Raw genomic sequence first — 24,762 nt, forward strand, 5'->3', positions numbered from 1 at the left:
GCACGTTTCCATTGCCTTCCCCTGTAATCTGGAGGTTGACATGCACCTCAAGTCTGCGATAAATTTTAGCTGTTACTTTCAAAACAGTGAATAAATTCTCCCAAATTACTCTGGAATAAGACACCACTATGATTAACATGTATTTTCTACTAGAACTATAACAAAGAGAAAAGAAAAATGGAAGAACACAGTAAATTTGAAAATTCTGAATTCGATTTACTTAGAAATAGAAGAACTACAAATATAAGAGACTGACTATACTGCAATTACAATCCACTAAAAGACACAATTCAGAAAACGTTAACGCAAAAGGGACAGGTTGCCTTATTTGCCAAGGCTGGTTTCACAGCATCTTGCACAGAAGTGCAGAAGGACTTAACCAAAGGACACGAGAAGAGAATTACCTCACCGTGGGGAACTTCCACAGCTATCTCTAGAGCCCTCCTTGCATCACAGTGAGAGAGGCACACTTCAGGTGCATTGTGGGGAGAAGGAGGAGGAAAAGGATGAAGAAAAGAAGAAATGACTGCTATTACTAATTGTCCTGACTACTGGCATCAGGCAGACGTACTCCCTTCTTAGCTTTAACTTTTTTTTAGGACCACAAGGCTCAGGCCTTGTGGGACAGGCCTCTGGGAACCAGAGGGAACAGAAAGGCTCTCTGTCCTAAAGCTACGAAGGGGTAGGGCTCTAACTGTAAGCAGAAGAACCACGCACTTGCGAAGATAAACTGCTATCCCCCACAACCCCAAACCAGACGGTCAGTAGCCACACAACGTACAACTGTATAAGCAAAAAATCACCTACTCCTAATGAGCCAGGAAAGAATAACGATAATGGCCATTATTAATTATAACAGGCCAAATAATCTTGCTGTAGCCATATGGGTCTATAAACCACCAGCCTATTTTTAATATTTTAAATTCTTTTGAACCTTAAAGCTTCTAAATGAGAGAACAGAAAAGTTTTCATATAACTTCTCTGAGAACATCTTTAATTCTGATGAAAATGCTGATCCCTAAAACACATTTTGTATGTAAAATTATAGAATACACTCTAGTCTTTTAAGAGGCAAAACAAGACTTAAGCGCATCTTAAGACTTAGGGGCATCATAAATATTCACAAAAGTACTGTTTTTCCTTTACCTCCAGTGGATATTCACCCATGTATGACAGCTGGCAAAAGCTATTAGAATTAATGCCAACAGTGACTGTTTCTAGCAAGCAACATGTTAAGATGGAATTTCTGTGGTTGGAACAACTTTCAAAAATGTATAAATCACTCACTGTAAATTAAGAAGAACAGACAACATATTTGGCCAAAAAGGTCATGCAGATGGTAGTGGATTATCTTGAATTACATCGAAGATATGTGATAATCTTACTACCCTGGATTTATGAATGATTAATACACCAAAACCGTAGCAGTGCCAGTGTGGGTCAGCTAAAAACATGCAAAATGGATTTGTTTCATCTGTTTTGCAGATATTTAGGTCATTTACAACAAATAGTAGTATGTATTACCCAAACTAACTTCTAAGTGAATATACATTCTTCTACAATAACCTGAGAAACCTTCATTTTAATTTTGTAAACCCAACAATGGTACTGATTATAGAGTGTTAACTGACCTGGACTGCCCATCTCAGAATGGAAGCAGGACTACTAACCACAGCTCAAAACAAAAACCAAGCAAGATACTGCAAAGATTATTTTAAATTAAAGAAACACTGAAGCATCAAAACAAAAACTTGGATGATTAACGTGTCTTTTATGTAGTCTTGATGACTTTTATTATTTTAATGTTCTCCTATTTAATAATATTTTTTGAAGTAAATGCAAAAACAAAAGAAAGATTTTTTCATTCATGTAACCCTATTGATGAAATTCCAAAACTATTCATTATTACAAACATTTTCACTAACGGATGTGTCCCTAAAATTGAGTTTCATTGGTATTTATTTTTTGTCTGTTTTGGGCAAGCTGCTATTTATTCATCTTTAGTAAATGCAGCTGTGTTTCGTTGCTGATTTTTGTGTGTTTGAAAACTACACACACACAAATACACAGCATATTTGTGTTAGATACAGAAGAACCCAACTGTTTTTACTAAAAAGTTGATTAATTTGCTACTGAAATCAGCATAGAGACAGAAAATCAGGGAATTAAATTGTTCATATTCCACACTGTCCTTTAATCTGAGACACTATTAGATACACTTAAACTACTCCTAAAAGATGCTTACCCACAGAAGTTCACAGAGGATGGAAACACCATACCGCTCCCTAAGCAATCTTCTACAATACCTAAACTTCCTTACTGTAAAAGGTTTCCTTAATGTCTAACCTAAATAATCTTTGCTGTACTGAAATCCATTTTTTACGCATTCTCAAGGGACAATAAAAATTCTTCTCTGGAGCAATCTTTTAGCATATTCTGAAGATTTATCATGTCTTCCTAATGATACGTTCTTTTGGTTGAACAAACTAATAGATCAGATTGTCTAAGTCTCTATTCACTATTATTCTCCAATTCTGGATTTTCTCAACCTGCCCACATCTACAGTGTTCCATTCTTGAGAGGTTATGCATGTACTTACACATCAGCCTGTCTCTCTAGCTATAAATCTGACTATTTAGCTACACTTTTCACAAAGTATTATAAATAAAGCATGGGTAATTATTAAGATGCAGTCATTTATCTTGGGTAGAAACAAATGCAAGATAACTATGGGCTTCAAGTGAACAGCAATATAAGAAACAATTTTCCAAAATTCATATTAAATGTAATACTTCAAGATGAAACTCAAGAGAAATACATACAGTTAAATGTTGTTCACCTTCACTAAAAAAATATTATTGCAATTCTGTTCAAAGTGAAAAAAGGAACAAATTGAGTACTCATCAGTAACTCTTGATCAAATCTATAGTAAACATCGCTGGGAGCCCATACAGAATTCCTTGGCCTGGTCAGGGAGGCTATGCATTGTATTCAGAGGTCAGTCAAGCTCTTTTCTGCTCTGACATTTCACCTTTTAAATGAAGTTTTTTCTACTGCTTTCTAAAAGTATACTTTTTTTTGAAGTAGACAGACTGACTACCTTTTTTCCTTCATTCATTAAAATAATTTTCAGATATCAAATATCGCTAAAGATAAGGCTATTTTTACTGAATTCTACTCACACATTTACTGAAGAAATTACAGATATTTTCCAGTTTAAAAACATTTCCAGTTTAAAAAAAAAGAAAAGAGGAAACTGTGTTTACCTTTTGGTGAATAAGAAATCTTCAAAAGTATTTGCTAGCTCTGGCCACATACTGTCGAATTTTCCAGAAGATGCATGCTGCCTTGCAACAGGTAGTCCGATAGAGAGAACTTTGAGAAGAGAGGAAACAGCTAGCTTCCATGTGCTTTCAGAAGGACAGGAATATTTCAGACTAAGAGGTATTCTTAGTGTCTGCAAAATGAAAGTTAAAACAAAATTTAGAGTTGCTCAGACCAATCTAAGAATAGGACAGGTTTTTGAAGAATATCTTAGCAGACACTGTCATAGGTGATAGTACACATTACACATCCCTACCTTTTCTGCTGGTATATGAGGTGCTCTTTTAAAAATATAATTATAAAGATGATTTACCACATACCAGCTGGCTAACGCATAGGTCTTGCCAAGTACAAGGTTAGAAGTCAGAGTTGATCCATTATCGATTAAACTATGAAACTACATACTAATTTTCTTTTTCTGTATTGCCATACACCATTTCTGTGAAGCCTGACAAACGGGCTTGCCTAACATCTAACAGATTGCAAGCAGTTTGTTATCATGAGTGTATCCTGGAGAGTTTAGTTCTGTTCCTAGAAAGCTATCCCAAGTGCTTCCACAGTGAAGAAAAAAAGCCTCACAAAATTTAAACTTTTCTTAACATGCAACAGTTGAACTGCTGAACTGCATTAACTTTGAAATACAAATACTTAATTCATAACATATTCCAAATAATACCACATAACTATTTTAAACGCATCCAGGTTTCTAAATTTCTATACAGGAACAAGCTGATGTGAGCCAAGTCATTACAAACCAACGTAGGTTGCATACATTTTTTTCCAGACATTTACTACTATTTCTATTATTTATCAAAATTATTTGCTAAAATGGAAACAAGGTCAAAAAGAAGTTAAGAGTTTGGCAATTTCACCTTAAAGCACATTTGTGCACCTTTTAACATTTCATAGTTACATCAATGACACGCAAAGTCATTAAAAGCAAATCAAAAGTAATAGCTAGAGCAGAGGTCCCCAGAGTATATATGCCAGTCTACAGAATATCAGTCTTCAGCCTTCCATGCGATATTTACTAAGAGACCTGCTTACCAGATTCAGGTGCACAGTACTTTCAAAGATTAATATTTTGTGGCCTAACAAATTTGTTAATTTTTATCTCAACACTGACATACTGATGCTGACATTTATCCAGCTAAAGAACAATGCATATGGCGTAATCAATAGCCTTGCAGCTTCTAAAGAAATTACTACCTGCTGCTCATCTTCATAAAATATCAATTTGTTTACTAAAGCTTTAAGCTTCCCAGAAAGTGTTTATTAACACTAGCTCAAAATAAAACTCATGATTTTCAACAGAAGTTAATTACATTCAGAGCATCTGCAGGACAAACTTACCTTAATGATGTTCTGAAGAACCTTCTCCGTTACCACAGCTTTATGGCAAGCTGTCTTTTGGTATAAGTCCACAACAACTTCTAATGATCTCTCGGCAAATGGTACATAATTCAACGCTACCCATTCCGCCTAGGAAAAGAAATGAGTAAATTACTGAACTATACGTGAAGATGTCTTAATTAAGGAACAAAAATGTATGTTTTGCATTGAACTCTCAGTTTAATGCATGCAAGGTTTGCTAAGAATATGGTCCAAGCAATAAAACTGCAAATACAACATAGTCTGACTAAGAAAATGTACTCTACTTTGAAGTAAAGTACATTTAAGTAGGAGAAATGTTGCATTCTAGGCAAGACAACTACATTAGGACAATCTTTAAGGAAATTTAACTCACCGGTGCAAATAGTTGTATCTAGTGTGATTCCATTGTGTTGCAGGACAAATAGAATAAGAAGAATTAATACATATATAATAGTTACCTCTTCGATTACACTGAATCAGACGCTCATGCGTAGTGAACAGCAGAGTACACAGATAAAAATTACTGAACATGTCCCACTTCTCTACAGCACGTGCAATTCAAAAATTTGCAGCTTGAGGGAATTTTCTCCATTCAAAATTATTGTGTCTTCCTATTAGATTTGGTAGTATGATGTGTAGGACAAGTTATTTTAGATTAATTCACTGGACAAATTCAGACACATTCACTATGTCTGGTGTCCAGGCAAGACCTTTCCTACACGGAGGAATACAATGTATAAAAGCAAAGTAGAATTCAAAGGCAGCAAACAAAGATAACAAAAGCATGTAAAAAAATGCGAATAAATTAACTTACTACACAACATGCACAGTGAAGTTTTTACAGATGGAATAAATGCATCTTGCTAAACAACCTATATCTGAAGCTGAACTGGGTTCACCAGCCAAGTGAAACAAGTGAGATTTCTAGTTAATTACCTGATTATACTTTGCATTTGCAATGTGCTTTGTTTCCAGCTGTCCATACTGTGGAGGCTTGCAGGAAAATTCTACAAAGGCCAACAGCTGGTCGAAGATTGCAGGATACATTATCTGCATACTTTCTGAGCCCACACATATAGCCTATACCAAAATAAAATAAAATAAAAAAATATATATATCTTGAGCTTTCACATTCAAATATCTGCATCAGTACACGGACCTCCTAAAGAGAAAAGCCCATATAAGACTATGCAAGAGTCATGCTGTATAAAAGACGGTGTATAGTTTGAACGGTTTAAGGAAAGTAAGTTTTGTTATTTTATTAAAGTAAATTAAGTGGCAAGATACCTGGGCATATATAGTTTAGTAAACACAGCTATCTCATCTCATCCAATAAAAGATATCTTTTCTTTACAAACTCTGCTTTGACATGACAGCAAAATTTAAGTCTTACATAGGTCTGTTGATCTCAGCCACATCTTCTTTAAGTTCTACTTCAAGGAACATTTAAATCTCAGAAGTAATTCATACATGGTTTTCATAAGTAGTTAAAATTGTATCTTACAGAAAGGAACATAAATAAAATAAGAATATGATATGATTTTGGTATCGCTGAAACTCACAATCTTGCTTTAAAATGGGAAACATTTCAGGAAGGGTATACTTAGAAGATGTCAATGAAATATCATGTTGTCATAGGCTAATGATTTCCTGCTCCAATATAAATCCCAAGGCAAACTTAGGGCATTTATTTTCAAAGCCAGATACAATAATTCTGTGAAGTTACTCCAATTATTTTCTGTCATTTTAAATGTCTGGCTTTTCCTCCCAAAGTCTCTGCTCGCAAAGCTTGAATAAAGAGTCTATTTATTGCTCCACAAAAAGAATTTGTACTGTCATTTTTCCTCTGGGGAGGAATCAAGCCCCCTTTTCATTAACCACAGATGATCCATGACAAGTTGTGGCTGAACTCACTCAAGGTGCCAACAGCTCCGAAGCTCTTCGAGTGCAGCCTCCATGCTGGGGCTGTGTCACGAGCTGTGGCAGTCGATGGGCTAGGAAGTATCTTGAGTCCCCAGCCACGGGAGGGAGCAAGCCAACAGGGGCTACAGGCACTGTCATCACTAGACCACCCTAAGACCTAGCTGCACCTTCAGCTGATCTACAACCCGCAGCAGAGCACTCCATCAATCATCAATGGTCTTTCCCTTTTCCTCAGCCTCCTGCAATTCAAAACACATGTCTAATGCTCAAAAAGCTTAATCAGCATTAGGAATACAGTGCAGCACTCCTTCTAAAAGCCACACTGCTTTGCTGGTGCTTGAGTTCAAAACTGTACTGAACTCTGAAAAAGATGCTTTGATGCTAGATACTCACCTGTGTGGCAGAAGGCTAAAAGGTTAAATTGCTGATATAAAAGCATTCAACATGCTGTAAAACAATTTCAACTAACACACTGCTGCACTGAAGTCACTGCACTAAATTTTAACAGGTTAATGCAAGACTACATACCTATTAGGAAAGGTATAAAAATGATTTTATATACCAGTAAATGTATTAGAAAGGAAAAGACAGCATCCACAAACCCCTGGATGATTTTTGTATAGATGCAACTTACTTGCACTGATACAACTTACTTTACCCACAGAAGACTATCTTAACATCTATAATAGCAAAACTTCAAAATACGTTTGCTGTTCATTCCACATTGTTAGATGATGATGATTATTACTATTATTATTCATTTCACAATCGGGAGCAAATAATTTCAGATGCTACTTTTTCTGTACTGCTGAGCAAAAGCAGTAACTACTTCCTATTTGAAGTTTATGCATAGAGTAGCTTCTTCTTAATATTTTATGAAACTCTTGTAAAATTTTTATTTTACAAATAGAAGCATTTCCTATCTGGTCTACTGGGATATTTTCAACTCTAAAAATTATCTATATAATATTTAAAAAAAAAGGAGAATTAGGTCACTTCGTTTTGAAAATTCATCTAACTAGAATTGCTTTTCAATTAGGTTTATGCTTCTGACTGACACCACGTAACTTTTATCTAAGCACCTGAAAAACTCAAAAATAGCCTAGCAAAGTGTGTGACAAAGGACGTTAAAAGTATCTTCAAGAACTGCTTATAAAACAGAGTACTATTTACTGCATTAAGTGCAAATATTTACATACTTAAGAGACATGTATAAATCAAGAAGTAATGGTCAGGCAACAACAAAACACAAAACCACAAACAAACCCTAAAATCAAGTACTCTGCAGATCATCATTTGTTGTAAAAATTGAGGCAGTACTTTAGTTTCAGAAATTTCTGCTTTAAAGCATTCTGGTACTAACCTTCAAATTTTTTAATAGCTTAGACTTATCTAACAATTCCCAGTGCAGTTACCGTCATGGACTACTGGGCCTTTTTTACAGCTCTCCATAGCAAGTCTCTACCATTGGTATATGTAAATACAGCCTTGAGTTTACCACACTCATAGTTCATGAGGTTTGCATCCATACTGCCTGCAGAGGGCAGAATTCAAATGTATCTGATCCCCAAGTATGTATCCGTGGTCCTCTGTCTGATGAGTTGACCTAGAGTGAATGTAGGGAGGGACTGAGAATAATCAGAAAATTTGGGCTTCAGTACAACCTTTAGCTGAGCTACAGTGATGAAGCAGGCAAGTACAGCAATGAAAGACTAGTAAACATGTTCAAATGAGAAATAAAAAGAAAACGAAGAACAAAACAAACTGAAAGGAGAACCAAAGATCCCTTCCAGTCCTACGTTCCTGAGTTGCAATGTCCTTTGCTAGGGCAATCACATCATAAAATCTCTTTATTAAACCAGTCAGGGGCTCAGTCTTAAAAATGTCAGGTTTTTTTCATGCTATTCCAACTGCGTAGTTGTTCCAGAACTTCCTAGAAAATCACAACTGACCCAAATCTTCCTGTATGAGCAAAGAACAAAACTTAATCTGATCCCATATGCAAACATGCAAGAAACGTTTTGTTTCTTCAAAGGAGGTGGCAAATATTTACACACTCATCTTTAACTGTTCCATTAGCTTCTGTGTGTACTCCCAAGAGTATGAATTCATTTCAACCGAGGAAGAAGATACTGTGGCCTCCAGCAAAACCATCTGTCGGATGGCCTTTGCTCCACATCAGCACTGGCTGGCTGCCTTGTCATGTGAATTGTACCGTGCTACAGAGCCAAGGGGAGCAATCATGTGACTCCACAGAACTTACTGATGTCCAAATATACTTTAACTTATTTTTTTTAGTGATTTCAGTGCTGTACTGTTAGTAATATAACTACGGATGGGGTGGGAGGTACTGTATAAATTGAGGTACCTTCCTGTGTAAGTCTGGTTTTGGAAAGGCTTGTAACTGACGTGCTAACCATTTCGACTGGGAGAGGGGACAGGGAGATGTCTCTGTTTCTCATAGGGAGTTATTGCTTCTGTTATTGTTTAGAAAACTTCAGCTAAAACAGTTTAACATCTTGACAAGAATAAGCGTATTAAAAAATGTTCCGGTTTTCCTCATGTTAAAAACTCTGGTAACCCCTTCTTTGCAAAGCGCTAATGTCTGCAGCCTTTGGGAACCAAGAACATCTGGGATAAGGAGACCAGCAAAGAAACAGAAAAATCTGACATAATATGAAGTCATTAAGTAGCAAAAACAGGACTTGGGCAGAGCTGAGCTGCTGGAAAGGGAAGGGTACAAAAGGGGTCAAGCTTGATTAGAAAAGGATGAAAATTTAGTGGATCTGACTGGTGTTAAAACTTCACGTTATTTATATCCCCACATACAAAACTGAGACTTAATACCAACTTCTAATCTTATACCTCTGTTCTCAAAATATATTCATGAGTATTTGTTAAACCCAAAAACTAAAGGAATGGCTGCAAGATAATGATTTTGCCTTGCCTGTAAGGTTTAAGTAAGCATGGGATAAGTCAATCCACACTAAGCAAAAAGAAAACAAGATACCGAACTGCTGCTCATTTAGTAGGCACCACGTGTTCTATGAGCCAAATGGGGCAGGATCCTGTCAGGGGCTGGGGGGGAGGTATGACCACATAGTTAATCAAAGTAGTCATAATATAGTAGTGCATAATATAAATGCATGCTCTCGTGCATTATCAACCTTGCTTCTTTTGACTAAGCAAGTTTTCTGAATGAACAACGTATTTTGCAAGGAGATATTTTACAACTCCAGTAAGAAAGAAGCAATACTTTTTTTAACTATCCAGAAAAAGGGAGCCCTAATTTGTTCTTTACAGATGCACTTGCATGAAGGGTGCACTTTGAGGATGAATTCTGTAGTAAGAATTCCTTAAGCAGAGATGCAGCATTTTCCTTAAAAAGCTGATTAACAAGAGGCAAGAAGGTAGGGGGTCTGCCAGAGACCTTTTTATATTTTGTTTTGGATGAACTCAAAGTTCTCATGATAACTATTCTTGTAGAATTTATGGCAGTAACTGGGCAACGTAAAGAATACTGTTTGTGGGACTGTTCCCTCAACTCCATGTACAGACCTTCATAACGGTACAATACTTAAATATTAGATAGACAAGAAATGGCTACAAACACAGCACAACACTTAAGGTATTTTGGCAATCAAGCAAAAGTGCATTTCATAAAGATTAAACCATTCCTTTCAATGGGGTTGCACTGGGGTTGCACTAGGAATGGAGATCTGGTTGTTCTAATCCAGTACACTGTGCAATTACAAATAATTTAAAAATTCATGTTTAAATCACCCCACTAGAGTTCTGAGAAGAATTAAGACACAGCGTAGTTTACCTTTCACTGCACATTTGAAGTCACATTATTACCTTTTGTAAAACATCTAAAGCTGTAAGCACCGCTTCCTGTAAACTTGTCAAAACTGCTTCAGTGTAAGATGGAAGGATGAAAGGGGAAGCATCAGAACTGATTGGAACTGAAACAGCACCGTGCAAAATGACACCCAGCTTTTGGAGATCATCCATACTGAAACCAGTTTTGATGTGTTGGTAAAGAGCCGGGAATATTTGAATTAAAGCTGTAAGAAAAGGCTGGCTGGGAATGAAAGTCAATTTATCACAAGTAATTGGAGGTCTTGTACTTTCTGAACCAATCCTATACCAGCTGTTCCAGGCTGCCCACCAAAGATTCAAATCTTCAATCTCGTCTGTTATTACAGGTGGTTCAGATCCATTGTATCTTCCTAGTCTTTCTCCTATGGAGTCAGTCCTCATGAATGATCTGCCAAGACTAGTGGCAGTTGTTGTCCCTACCACCACAGGTACAGAAACATTGATGGCAGGTGGTGTATCAGGCTTCTCCGACTCTCGGACAGGAGAAACAATTTGTAAGATCTCCTGGAAGCTTTTCAGAGCAGCCAAGGAAACTTCATTATTTTTGCTGAGTGCTGCTGACTGGATATGATCAAGAAGAACATCCCAGGCTTGGGAAAAGTCTCCTATTTAAAAAAAAAAAAAAAAAAAAAAAAAGGGCGGGGGAGAGAGAGGGAAAAAAAAAAAAAAAACAGTCAACGTCTCAAAAAGGCTGTTCATGTGCTTGTTACTCTTAATACAGAGAAATTTCATGAGGTTAGGTGACGGCTTGAATGACTTTCAGAATACATCAGTGCAACCATAACCAGAAAGAATGAATGTGACACAGAAACACACAAATATGAAGAATGAAACAATATATCTATGTTTATGTCAAATTTGCTACCGAAAAATCACATACCACATCCCATGCCAGAAAAATGTGGTTTTTTTAATTCAGGATAGTGAAACAGATTTGTTCTTATACATACCAGACGCCTGTGGATTTCATAAGTGTTAAGCACACACAAGGAATTGAGGGTCAAATGCAATGCATATACAAAGAATTAATTTTAAAATGCTCTGATAATTGTACTGTGGAGAAAGATTTCATTTTTGGAGTTTGATTTTTTCACTAAATTTAGCCTTAACCTTCAGTTTTCTATGTTACTAATTACAGGGTTCGAATACTTAAAGCAGCCCTGAAATGTCTGAATTTTTAATTCCGTTTTAAAAGTTTAATATATTTTAAAATCTACTACATTTCTGCAAATGACCAATACTCTTGATAGCTATGAATATGTTGATATCTGTATGACAAATAACCAAAATGAAATAAAATACAACTTATTGCTAGTTACATATATTAATTGCATACTATGGGATGGTGAGAGTATATTAATGTAATGGGGAATATTCTTTGCAAGCTATACATTCCCTTTTTTTTTTCCCCCACTTTCTCCTTGTAGGAATTAAACATCAGGTCATTTACCTGACCTGACCATATTGTAAAATATTACTACATACAATCAAACAATGTAAATGTTCAATACTTCACTGACTTTACAAGTGAGTTTTCTTTATTTTATAAGAGCACTGTTAAACTCAACACACTGATGCCATGGAAGAGTTCTAGGCAAGTGCTGCATAACCTTAGAAAATCAAGACGAGAAATACGTTCTGACAACCAAAAGAATGGAAAAATTATTATTGTTATCAGGCTACTATAAATTAAAGCTATTTGGCACCCAGAACTGTGACTAGCAAGATTTAATCTCAAGTACTGTGATACAGAAGATTAAATGGTACTTACAATTTTTGGCTCTAAGGAGCATGAATTAAAAACTCCATAATTTTCATCACATTTGAGGTAAGGCACAACAGAACACACTTTTAAGTTAAGATTAAGATTCTTGCCCAGTACTTCAGCTAAAAAATATACAAAAGCAGAAAGTTTATTACTGGATCTTTCAATAACTATAGGTTTTACCTAAAGGCTGCAGTAAGTATCTTCTGGTATTAAATATTCTTGCAACTCCGGCCAGTGTTAATACCCATGTCTCTGCCCACTGTTTCTCAGCTGTATCCCTTGAATGATGGATGAGAATGTTGCCTCCTCCTGATTCAATCTTCTCTTTGTCAGCTGTGGTAGAAGATTCTCGAACCCTATCTAACAGGTGAAATAAAACCTGTAATAGTCAGAAAAAGAGGAAAAAAAAAAAAGCAACTTTTCAAACAACATAGTTGCATTCATGGTAAAACAATAAAACCAGTAACTTTTACGTCATTCTTTCTGTCACCTTGAGAATTCCCTTACTCTAAAAAGTCTCTGCAACAGCTAAAAGTAAGAATCAGCCAACTGATGTTCACTTGAGAAGGGTTAGAAACGGCATGATCAAAACCACTGATAGCAATGTTAGCGCTAACAGAAGGCTAAAACCAGTGGATCTCCAATACTTCACAGGTACAGCAGGCAGACTCAACTACAGACTGATTTTTCTATAAGGCACAACCAACATAACTGTGATCTAGAACAAGGCATCTGACAGATCCTCTCAAAGGAGAGAGAAAAAACAGAGCGCAAAGCAAAGCTCAATCTAATATCAGATCAATCCAACCACATGACCCTCAAATATCTCCATATTTTCACACCAAAAAAAAAAAAAGTGTCATTCATCCTTGTAGGAAGGGAAGGGAACAGCTGTTTTATCCAGCTGCTGAGTAGGAAAGAAATGATCAAGATACAATAGTTACATTTCATAAGAGACTTTAAGGGCCAGAGAAGAAAATGTGTAAAAAACCACCCCAAGAAATCAGACTTCTGTTATCTTTAAAAAGTCTTAATAAACTAGCTAATTGATATTAAAATAGCATTGTCAATGGTTATTAAAATGTGAATGCAATTTAAAAAGCCTTCAGTGGAAGCTTACACATCATACCTTCCATATCACTGTGTGCCACGTTGAATGTTGCAACAAAGTTCCATGAGCACCAATAGTAGAAAACAATGTCTGCCCAGCGCTCTTTCTAACTGCAGGCCGGGGATCCACACACAGTTCTCCAAGTTTGGCATACAGACATAACCAAAGGCAGTCAAACGGTGGCGCAGGATGAAAAGGTCTATTGAGCATCACTCCCTTCTCTTCTGCCTGCTTCTGCAACACTGCTTCTTCTTTGTTTAGCTCCTTTTCAATTATTTCACCTCTTTGGAAGAAATAATCCGAAATATTCCACTACAAAATAAATAAGACATATGCTGATGTACAATAAAAATACTATAATGTTCTTGATGATCATGAAATAAATTTTCTCTCATTTTCACATTTAAAAGTATTTTGTGAAGTACATGAAGATATTAATTTCCCTACACTGATAGAAGATCAGCACAAAAATACTGCAAGGTGCAGAAAGTATTTTTCTTAGCCTTAGCTTTTAGGCCTCAGTTATATCAGAAGCACTACAAAGGGAAACATCGTATTAAAAATACGATAAAAATAAAAACTGATGAACATAGCTACAACACAATACAATTTCTTTAACTAACCCTGGCGTCATGCAGATTAAAGATAAATTGTGCTCACTCAATTTACAGATGATTCCAAATGACAGCATGGGAGTTCAGTAAGAACTCAGAAAAATAAGTTTTGGCTTTCATTTGTAGAACTGACTACAGATTAGTTTTCATTAAAGGAAAAAAAAAAAGAAAGAAAAGAAAATGAAAGCCAGAAGCAGCATCACTGTAGCTTAATATAAAACTCACCAACAAACCAATTGAAGTTAAGCTAATATTTAGCTCTTGATTGTGAAGTCCAAAGCTTCCTGCAACTTCAACAACTATCTGTAGACAAGTACATGGCATTGTTGGAAGAAAGTCTGTCACAACCAACTGAAGACACTGGAATGCAGTCCGTATTAAGGACTCTCTTAAAAAAACAAAACAAAAACAAAACACACACACACACTCTCATTTCAAATTTCTTCAAGAGCACACAAATGTTTTGAATACAATACCTCAGGAGACAGCATTATTAAAAAAAAGGCTAAAAAACCCATTTAATGTTTTTGAGATGAATTTGCAACATTTTAAAACCTTTCAACTGGAGGGTTTTTTGAGGTGTAACATTAAGTTGAAGCTTCAAATTCTGATAAAGTATTTAGTCCATGTTAACTAGCTAGTGAAGATGAAGTTTAGAATCTCCAGTGGTCCTCAGCTAGTTTTATACAGTAAAGTCCACTTCTCTGTTCTACAGTTCTAGGCCTTGTTAGTTCAAATGCATCAGCTAAAACATTCTAATTAAAAACATTCTAATTAAGCCACAACGCACAAAGCAAGCTTAAGTTTGAGCATAATTATCTTCCAAAAAGTAAGCTGTTCTTGTACCAGCAGTTACAAATTAAAGTATGCCAAACAGGCAGGGAAAATGTATTTTTATTTATTAGGAAAGATGCATGCTAACATAATGGTAGTCTCACTTGCTTCAATACGGTATTATGTTAGACGAAATCTTTTTGAAATATCTGCCATTACGTAGATCTTTAATAAATACTTTGCCTTCATAATTAAATTCTGAATATAAACAAAATAAAAATGTAGTATAGAAAAGGTTTGTGAGAAGGAGCTCTCAGAAGCAGCAAGGTCATCTATAATTAAAACCTTGTTTAGTGAGAGACAAAATGAAGGATTCAAAAGGATAGGTAGAGTTGAGATAATAAAAAATAGGGAAGCTGCATTTAAATTTCATTATAGGTTTTTTTTTTTTGTTTAATGCTTAATGTCTACTGTACAAAAGAAAGAATTCCAAAGGTTTGTAATACAGAAACTTAGTGTCTTTCAGAATATATATCCCGGGAAAAAGTTCAGTATACAGATACGTCAATTACATATTTCAGAATCCTAAATAAAATAGTAATTTTTTCAATTAATTCAAAATGAAAATCATAGGTGGGTCATTTCCACCGTGTCATAACAGCCAACATGATATGGAAGCCAGAGGAACGCACAAGAAACCTCACATGGACTGTAATGGTATAACAAGTAATTCTCTGACATGATGCATACTGCAGAGAAACATCCATCCTACCACATAAGATCAAAGGATTTCCCATTGCTATACTCATGGACAAAATGCTCACACACTGCTTTCCCCCATATTCATTACAATAGTCTATAAAGTGAAACACACCCCAAACTGCTGCGGTTCCCTCTCCACTACAGAGTGCCAGAGGTATGTGACCTTCAAGGATTCTAAGAGAAAAGGGAAAGAAGCAGGAAATGAAAGTATAGTTACACTACTCACTTTGCAGAGCTGAGTTAATGAGAAAGTAACCGTTCTTCCTAATCTTCAAAAGCAAGACTGCTAAACAAATTCAAAACAGTTCATTTCCCAATTAATGTCCCACATTACTATGCATTTGGAGAAAGGTTTCAAAGTCCTTCATGAAAGTGGCAACAGCAATACACTTCTTCAAAATGTAAAGTTGTCCATAATGTTATAGGTGGCAAGCAAAAAGCTAAATATAAATGCAATAAACTTAAGCTTAGCTGGAAAACTTGACATCATATAGGGCTTTATCTATCCTTAAAATAAACAGGGGCATCCCATTGAGAAGACTTTCTTTTGTTTGGCAGGCTAGTGCCGTGCAATCAAGAAGTGACCAAAGTATCACTGGCTCTCAAAATAGCATCTTCTGTATTTATAGCAGCCTGGCAAGAAGCTCTTCTGGAAGGCAAATGGGTTTCTGTCCTGGAATACAGGATGGTCACTGACCAAAGGGAAGACACTTGTGAAGAAAGTCTCATGGTCAATAAGTTTATAAAGTATGGTAATAGCGCCTGCATCTTGTTCTCACAGCTGTGAGAGAGACAAGAAATTCTGTTGTTTCCCGAGGAAATGGAGGCTTGCTTCATTTTTATTCCTGCTGTAGTTGATATGATGTGGGCAAACAGTGCTATATAGTTGAAGAAAAGTAGATTATTCTATATGCTTTGTAGGAGGAGACTAACATTTAACACAAGATCTTAGCAACATCTTGAAATATCTGCCAGTGAGGTATAGGTTTGAGAAGTAAAACGATTTGAAACTGTCTCGAGAAGTAAAACAATCTGAAACTGTCTTGAGAAGGAATCTGTGTTGGTTCTCACCCGTAAACAACTACAGTGAAAATCAAAAGGCATGCAGGAACCACAGAACATACTGCACTAAGTGTGGAAAAAGCAGGTACCAGAGGAAGGTTACCGAAAAGAGGATGTTGACAGCCAAGAACGCAAACATCCTTGGGGATTTTGGTGAGTACCATTACCAGAGCAAACAACACTGGTACAAAAGCAAAATCCTTGATCAAGCATTTGAAGGGGCTTTAGGAGGTCTTCATATGGTCAGAAGACAGAAGCTAAGGTGGGACAAAAGGAGACTACGCTAAGGTGAATTCTTCTGATAACAGAGTTATTTGCTGACCTATCCTGGTGCTAGCCTTGACTAGCACCGAAGAAGGAATAATATGGTCTAAATTTGCGGGTATAGTTCTTGGTGCTTACAGCTCCAGGGCCAGATGTCCATTTCACTGCTCATTTCAAAAAAAGTCCTTGCAACTTCACCTCTCACTTTCCCCTGTGGGCAAGAGGACCAGTCCAGCAACATCCATCCTCTGCTGGCAACAGAGTCAGCTGTGTTAGTTAGTCAAGGGATTCACCCACAGCACGTAAATCATCTTCCATCCTTGTACTACCAGCAGCCATTTAGAGAGGAAGGCTTCAACAAAAAGAGATCACATTCAGAAGATGACACACAGCAGAGACTATACAAAGATTCAAGAAGAAAAAGAAAAAACAGAGGAACTAAGCGCATCAGCTAAATCATACAGAATTATCTGCAAGCACCAGAGAGATGTCCAGCAAATGGTTAAGACCAAATGAATTGGCACAAGGAGTACTCCTCAGTGTGTACTGCACGCTGACCACAGGAGAGGGCAGAATGGAACAATACTCTGGTCTTCTGAAAGATTAATTCGGTAAAATAAAAGAGTACTACAGAAAAACTGTATTTTTTGTTGAGTAAAATTGTTCATAAGCTAAAAATGACCATGAAAATAATGGCTGTTACCGAAGTGGTTATTAAAGTAGGAAAATAAAAGCAAAATTCTTTCTACTGTTCTTATCTTACATGATTTTAAAATTTTATTTCCACCACTTACCCCTGATCACTTCGGATTGCCCCCATGACTCCAAGCACCAACGGCCAACCAGGTCCTAAGCTGTCACCCTGACTTTGCAAAATCTGTAGCACACACTCCAACTGCTTGATCCTGATATCAGGATGACTGATGTTTGACAGTTCCTTTAGTGGATTCAATAAAAGCAACTGCAGTCTCTAAAAATAAACAATAAAGCATATTAAGGATGCTAAAATTTAACTGATCCTTTATTATTTTTATGTATAATAAGTGAAAACATACAGTACCAACTGAAGATTAATTAAATGAATTCAAAACTCAATCATTAAATGCTCAAATTCAGTGTCAGAGTGGCCTTTCTAAAAAAACGTTTATAAAGGATTTCACCAGGAAATCTACATTTTTTTCTTCCCCCCCCGCCCCCTCCCCGTTCTCCAGGTCTCTCAGGAAGTAACTAACTACAGCATGCTGTCACAGCTGCATAAAAACCGTCATGCAACTTTACATTCATCCAGCAGGTCTAGAATCAGCTTTGTACTAAAGAGACCTTGAAAAAACCATCCATTGAACCTCAGTAAAAATACTTGAATGTTTTATTAATAATGAACTGAATAGTGATTTAGAAGGTGAGGCAATTTATTTTTTACCTGCCACCACATCGCATATATACTTCTAAACATTCTGGAATTGTTTTGCACTCACAAGGGTGATCCATAATGTTTTCTAATAAATGGACATAATATGCAACCATCCCCGCTCTTTGTTATGCATTTGAAAAATGAAGGAGGGTAGTTCATTAGAATGCATGAGGTGATTCTCAATAGTTACATCTGAATGTTACAGCTGTAGGCTTTATAAACTCAATAGTAAAGTTGCTTCGTGAATGCCTCCTATTCATTGAGCTGCAGAAAACTTCCTCTAGGGAAAATTTCGATTTCATGTTCATTTTAAGTTCCAGAAAAGGAAGAAAGCAGTTGCTCTTAAACTTACTTTACCTGATTTTGAGATAATGGAGGATCGTGGCTGAATGTCAGTCCTGCTTTAATGAGAGAAGTTAAAGCTTCTGCTCCCCATTCCCTCATTCTGGAGTTTGGATGCTGACAGACCTGAAAACACAGCAATGATTTGCTTAAAGTCACTTATATTTAACCAAGATTTGAATATATGTAGTACATAAAAAAACGGACATTTTAATTATAATTTATACACAATAATATTTTTACAACAATACAATTAATCTCTAGATGACAAAATTAGGTTTAACAGTGCAAAAATTTTTATCTTTTGTACAGACATACCTTCTGAATAAGGAAGCAATAGGAAGCAGTGAAAGACAGAGAAGGAAACATAATGAAAACCACAGCAGTTCAAGCCAATACATTTTCCAAAAGGAATATACTAACTGCTAATTCAGATAACGATTGATTAAAAAGCACCAAACAACTCTTCAATGAATGCTTGAAACTCTCAGGTTTAACTTAGCCTTAAGCTACTCTAAAATTCAAAGTTTCATCTTTCACATACTGCTTAACATAATCGAGTAAGGAAGCATGACAGTAGCCAACACAGAAAGTGTCTGCTCTTCTATATTCTCAAATACAAAAAGTAACTACATAGTGAATGTAAAATAAGCCTTACACTCCATTATTTCAAAAACTTGACAAAACAATAGCGAACACTACTTCAAGCTTGTTTCAAATGCATGTCTTCATTTGTCTTTGTCTCCTGACTATCTAAACCAAATAGCTTTGCTAATTGCTTTTTTTGAACAGAAAAATTAAAAACATTGTGCAAATCCATTGCAGAAACCTAGTATGACACGTACTCCTATATCTGATACATTACCCTCAACCAAATAATGTAAGTCTACAGTTTGGTTGACCTCTACATAATTATTTCCACCCACCCTTCCAGCCCTAGCTCAGATGGCGTGAGAATCCAGAATCAATGTCCACAGCAGGATCATAAGGAATGCTGATTTTTTTGGTTGGTGGACTGTTCCCTTACCAGCCACCAGCCCAACTGAAAAGGAGGATTTAATGTTAAAAAATCCAGACAAGAAACAGCTACTCTCTCTTTTATTTTTGTTACCTTATATACAAAAAGAGAGAATTTGAACTACTTCATGATGCTCTGAATCTGACCAGATAATCAGTTCCAGAGACAGGGAACGAATTCTTCCCTCAGGTTGTGTTTAACTGAATTTGCAGCTGGTGTTTTCTCCTTCCTCATTGTACCTCGACGACTTAGATTTAAAAGGAAATAAAGCAGTACTTTAAAAGAAATTGAAATAGACTGTGTATTTCACACAAAACAGTGGCAAACGCCCACAATGGATAACAGACTGAAACAGACTGCTTACTAGATGAAAAAACAGAATCTCAAGATATGGATGGTGCACCTTATCGTCTTGGAGGGGGAAAAAAGACAAGAGAAAGAGATGCCTGTGCTTTAAGCCTTTAAACCCCTAAGAATCCAAATTTCTTCTCCTAGATAAAAGATTATGTGAAGATGATCTCCATAAAAAAGGTTAGAGGTAGACAATGCTTAATACTGTTTGAAATAATGCGCTGGTCCTAAGGAGGTGTCTCATATTTCTTGGAAAACGAGGACAAAAAGCTTTCTCCTTTACACACTTTAAATAGAACCCTGGTTTTGCATGTCACTCTTCTACATATCTGTTTAGTGAATTAAAACTTTACAATTGCATTCCGTCACCTGTTTGTACTTTCAAATTCAAAATTTAAGCATTTTTTCCTCGATGGAGCATATTTTTCACGTTGAAGTTAAAATACTTAAGAAATTTAAATAGGATTATGACACCTATTTTCATATTTGTACAGTATTCTCTTAAAGAGACCACTCAAAACGTTAACTTAAACATTTTTAAAACAAACAAACAAACCCTTTATCAGTAAATCTAATGACTTCAATCTATCAGGCAATGACACAAAGATGTATCTTAAAATCTTCCTAAGTATATTTGCGCTGTGTGAATCCAAAGTGAAACCTGTTTGTGTTACCTTAATTATAACACAAACATGAATTATAATAAATTGGTAATTTTAAACATTGTCATGTTTAAAATGTATAAAGACTGACAGCACCATGAAGACAAAGTGAGTAAGACATTAAAATACTAGAATTTAAATATATTAATTTGACTCTAAATTCAAAGTGTGATGCATTCAAGTTGAAAAAACAGAGTGCATAAACCAAAACATGTAAATACAATTTAATTTTTTTTTAAAATTGCACTTTAAAAATGCATTTCCACAAGATCTTTATTAATACAAATTAAGCACTAGTACAACTGATAAAAGCAATTAGTTACCTCCAGAAGATGACCGGTCAGAGGTCTCCAAAGAATCTCAATCCTGTGCATGTTAACTAGTCCTGTTTCCAGTAATTTAGCAACAGCAAAAAGTGATGGCTCCTTAATGAAATGGAATTTGAACACATGACTTTGAGGTAACTCAGGTAATGTCAGAGCCTTTTTCTACATTATAATTTATAAATTAAAGTACAACTAATCTTGTTGAAGTACTGTGTTTCCTAGGCTGTGAACACTGTCACAACAGCTTAGGTAGCGTGGCTGGGAAGTTTCCACAGCATCTGCAGTACTTCATGAGAAGCCACAAGGGGGTAGCAACAGCATACCATGAGGAATACTACTTTCATCATTTTTCATCTATTTTTTCCAAGTTTGACAATAACCAGAACACGGACATTCTATTCAAAACCCTCATTTTTATGTAGCCCTCCCTTCAACCAGTTTTATAATATATTTTACTAGCAAAATAGCCTTTTTCCCATCACAACTGTTAAAATTAAACTTATACATGAACAAACAATATACAATATTTCATTTGGAATCCCCTTACACTTTAGCTTCCATCAGCTTCATAAATGCCCTGCAAGAATATGATACATTTCCCATTCATCAAATACATATGCAAATATTTGTGTAAACCTCTTAAATTTTTTTTTAAAAATCAACATATAACCAAAAATTACTTGTGCGGGAATTATTCTCTGTTCCCATTTCTGCTGATTTTTTATTCTCATTTTCAACTGATTTTAAACACAAACTTTGCTTATTTTAATTCATTCTCTGTTGCTGTCATTGTCAAATATTATAAAACGTATATTCTGTCATGATTATCTCCAGTGTAATAGATCAAGGAAAAACTTTCAGAAACTCTCCTCTGGGATTAGATTATGACTAGAATATATACTCAATCTTATTCAATCACAGGGTCTTTAACCTTTCTGGGCTAAAGGTTGTTTACTGAGGCTGACATGAATACCATCATTTTCCCAAGTAAATATGAACTATCAGGGTTGTTTTTAATATCTAAATTGTCAGGCTTTTTCTCAAGTATATTACAAAAGAAAACTGAAATGAAAATGAGCACCTCACAGAACATACTGCGCTATTCGGAATCCCTAACCTCTGAAATTTCAAGGGTTGTTAAAAGTTTTATCCACCCATAATCTGATTAATGGAAACACGTGACATTCCTCAGTTAAAAAGAACCACATAGCAGAAACACAATGAGAACGTTCAGAGAATTTAGTAACCATATGAACCATTATAAACAAGACATTCTCTGGTTCATAATTTATTTTTTACTCTGGAGTATCAAATGTATTACTGTCTTAATATTAGAAACAGCTTAAAGAATAAACGTACAAGTCTTCTGCCCGTTTCACAAAAACATCTAAAAAGAAAATAAAAAATTCGTTTTATACCTTATTGTTTCCATAGGCCATATCCATGGCTTCCAGAGACAAGGAGCAAAGGGCATTTATTAAGTGATGTAAAGACACATCATCAAGGTACCTGAAAAATAACAGCTATCAAAACACTGCCAAGTCTGAGATACACACATTATTTTAATTATAAGATAAGGTTTCTTACTGTGAGCTTTCAAAAAGCCTTGAAAGTATGTTGGATATAACTGGCAGATCAGTCATAACTGCTGTAGTCAGAACCTTGAAAAAGAAACAGAAATGTGTCTTATAGATTGCAATAGAAAATTCTGCATAATCATTAACTGTAAAATGAAAAATCACGCTTACAGTGCTGGGCCCTTCTACAGCTCTTCCAGGTTTTAATGCACCCCCAACGCCAGGCTTCAGTCCCAGAATCCAAACAAGATGCTGAAATACAAAATTATAATTTTCAGCAGAAAAGCCTTTTCAGGCAGAGAGGAAGCCAACATTGTACTCAAGCTAGCTGGCAGCCTTCCAGCCAAACAGAATTCAAATGAAATGCTACAGTTTTTACTCAAGGCAATTCAAAGTACACCATGAGTACAATCAAAGCTTCTTCTATCGCTCACATAAAAACTCAAAACCAAATTATGGCAAAAAAGCAAGGCATAAAAGCAAGGAATAAACGTTTCCTATTATACCTGAAGAGTAGCCAGGACAAGTTGCCATGATGTACCAAGAACGGCTCCATGGCAGTGAGCTAAGTTGAGTAATGTCCTCATACACTGTATATTTTTTGAAGTCAGCTAAAATGAACAAACAAAACCAAAGAAATGACAACACAATTTTTATTATTCTATAATAACAGTGTTTCTAGGAAACTTGCAATTTTTAACTACATAGTTTAAAGATTACATTTTGCTTGCACTGTATCCTTTTTAGAGAAGTAGTTCAGTATCTCTCCTTTTCTCAGTCTTATCTTGCTGGGGTTGAATTTGTTTTGATCACTGTCCTCTCCTCTCAGTTTCACATTATTATCAAAGACACAAATTCAAGTACTCCAGCTCTAAGTGCATCTTCTCCATAAAATCAGAGTCTATCTTAAAAAAAAAAATCATGCTGAGCTAAGAGTCAGATAAAAAACAAGAGACTGTTTACTGTTAGAGATCTTTGCTGTCCAGAGCTGTTCCAAATTAAAAGCTTAGGATAACATTTCAGATAAACAGCATTCTTACAAATAATGGTTTTCTGTTAGCTATTTTTGAGAGACATAGAGATGCAGAAAGAAGCAGTTAAACAGGATGACATCACTCACAAGTTGTACTTACCATTACTGTTCCCTGTGGCTGAAGAGCTAAGGGTTGCCCTACTGCTACAACTTGCTGATGAGACTCACTTGAGGGACTGATCATTTGAACATTCTGTCCCTGAATGGAATAGGCTAGAGGAAAATTGAAAAGAAAAAAATCTAAATTTAAAATCCAGTACTTACATGTAGTAACATCTACCTTCTAACAAACACGCTCCAGAGAATTTTTTCCACAGTATTAGCTTTAAGGTAGCTCACTTTGAAACCTTTAGTTATATTTAGATTATTTTGTCATTGCCTTATGGAGTTAAAGGAGCTAGTAATTACTCTTTCTCACTAACTATTAGATATTGCTTGCAATACGTTAATACATTTTATGTCAAAACTGAAATATTTGTGCTAAGATACAAGCATTAGGCTATGTCTCAACTCAGGTATTTACGGGAATTCTGCGTAAATGGTATCACTGCGTGCTACCATTGTACTAGTGCACTCAGAAAATGAAGGTGTCATAAATGCTATGTCATGATGTTTTCCCAATACAGGACTTCAGGACACCCATTTTATGACTCACCTCTAAAAAGAAGACTAACCTATGTAAAAGAACTTAAATTCACTGCTTCATTTCCATAGAGATCCATGTAGCTCAGTCATGTGTACTGCTTCACAGACTTACAATCTAATAATACACTTAGCTTCTAGGCTGGAGTAAATGTGCTGGCTGTTATTCTAAGTAAAAATACTAAGGTATTTTTGTTTTATACTAAGAGGTCTAATGTTAGATCCATCTGCATATTCTTCAGGCAGTTGCGTTTCTCGGTATGTAATAATTCATTTTCAAAATGAGAAACAGAGCACATCCTCAACTGGCATATCCCATGAATTACAACATTCTCTCAGGATGTGGGAAGCATTGATTCAACTTCTTGTAAGCTGAACAGAGACCAGAACCTGAGATCCTCCATTTACACAGTAAGTACTACCATCACTAGGCAACTGTAGAAAACACTGTAGTACACCACAAATGCAGGATGTTCTAGCCAACTCTTAAGTATCTGAGTTGCCAGAGACCTTTTCAGAATGTGAATGACTTAATTACATAT

General features: G+C 35.8%; 1 protein-coding gene across 4 annotated transcripts in view; it reads right to left on the bottom strand.

The window, feature by feature from the left end:
• MON2 (MON2 homolog, regulator of endosome-to-Golgi trafficking) overlaps positions 1-24,762 on the bottom strand; it is a 76,269-nt gene that overhangs the window by 13,969 nt on the left and 37,538 nt on the right. For 2 of the 4 annotated variants that reach the window (XM_054199304.1, XM_054199315.1), the window contains exons 15-30: positions 23,679-23,791; positions 23,052-23,156; positions 22,717-22,797; positions 22,556-22,629; positions 22,387-22,477; positions 20,966-21,067; positions 18,627-18,737; positions 17,653-17,828; positions 14,222-14,384; positions 13,401-13,694; positions 12,452-12,650; positions 10,480-11,108; positions 5,635-5,778; positions 5,072-5,089; positions 4,678-4,806; positions 3,267-3,457 (exon numbers count right to left, since the gene is read on the bottom strand). In XM_054199304.1, coding sequence (XP_054055279.1) covers positions 3,267-3,457; positions 4,678-4,806; positions 5,072-5,089; positions 5,635-5,778; positions 10,480-11,108; positions 12,452-12,650; positions 13,401-13,694; positions 14,222-14,384; positions 17,653-17,828; positions 18,627-18,737; positions 20,966-21,067; positions 22,387-22,477; positions 22,556-22,629; positions 22,717-22,797; positions 23,052-23,156; positions 23,679-23,791 — 2,620 coding nt within the window. Of the gene's footprint in view, positions 1-3,266; positions 3,458-4,677; positions 4,807-5,071; positions 5,090-5,634; positions 5,779-5,799; positions 8,228-10,479; positions 11,109-12,451; positions 12,651-13,400; positions 13,695-14,221; positions 14,385-17,652; positions 17,829-18,626; positions 18,738-20,965; positions 21,068-22,386; positions 22,478-22,555; positions 22,630-22,716; positions 22,798-23,051; positions 23,157-23,678; positions 23,792-24,762 lie in introns of those variants that run through there. The other 2 variants (XM_054199307.1, XM_054199324.1) reach the window with 2 other exon arrangements.

The sequence above is a fragment of the Rissa tridactyla genome, chromosome 1, assembly GCF_028500815.1.
Source record: "Rissa tridactyla isolate bRisTri1 chromosome 1, bRisTri1.patW.cur.20221130, whole genome shotgun sequence".
In the NCBI taxonomy this organism is placed as follows: domain Eukaryota; kingdom Metazoa; phylum Chordata; class Aves; order Charadriiformes; family Laridae; genus Rissa; species Rissa tridactyla.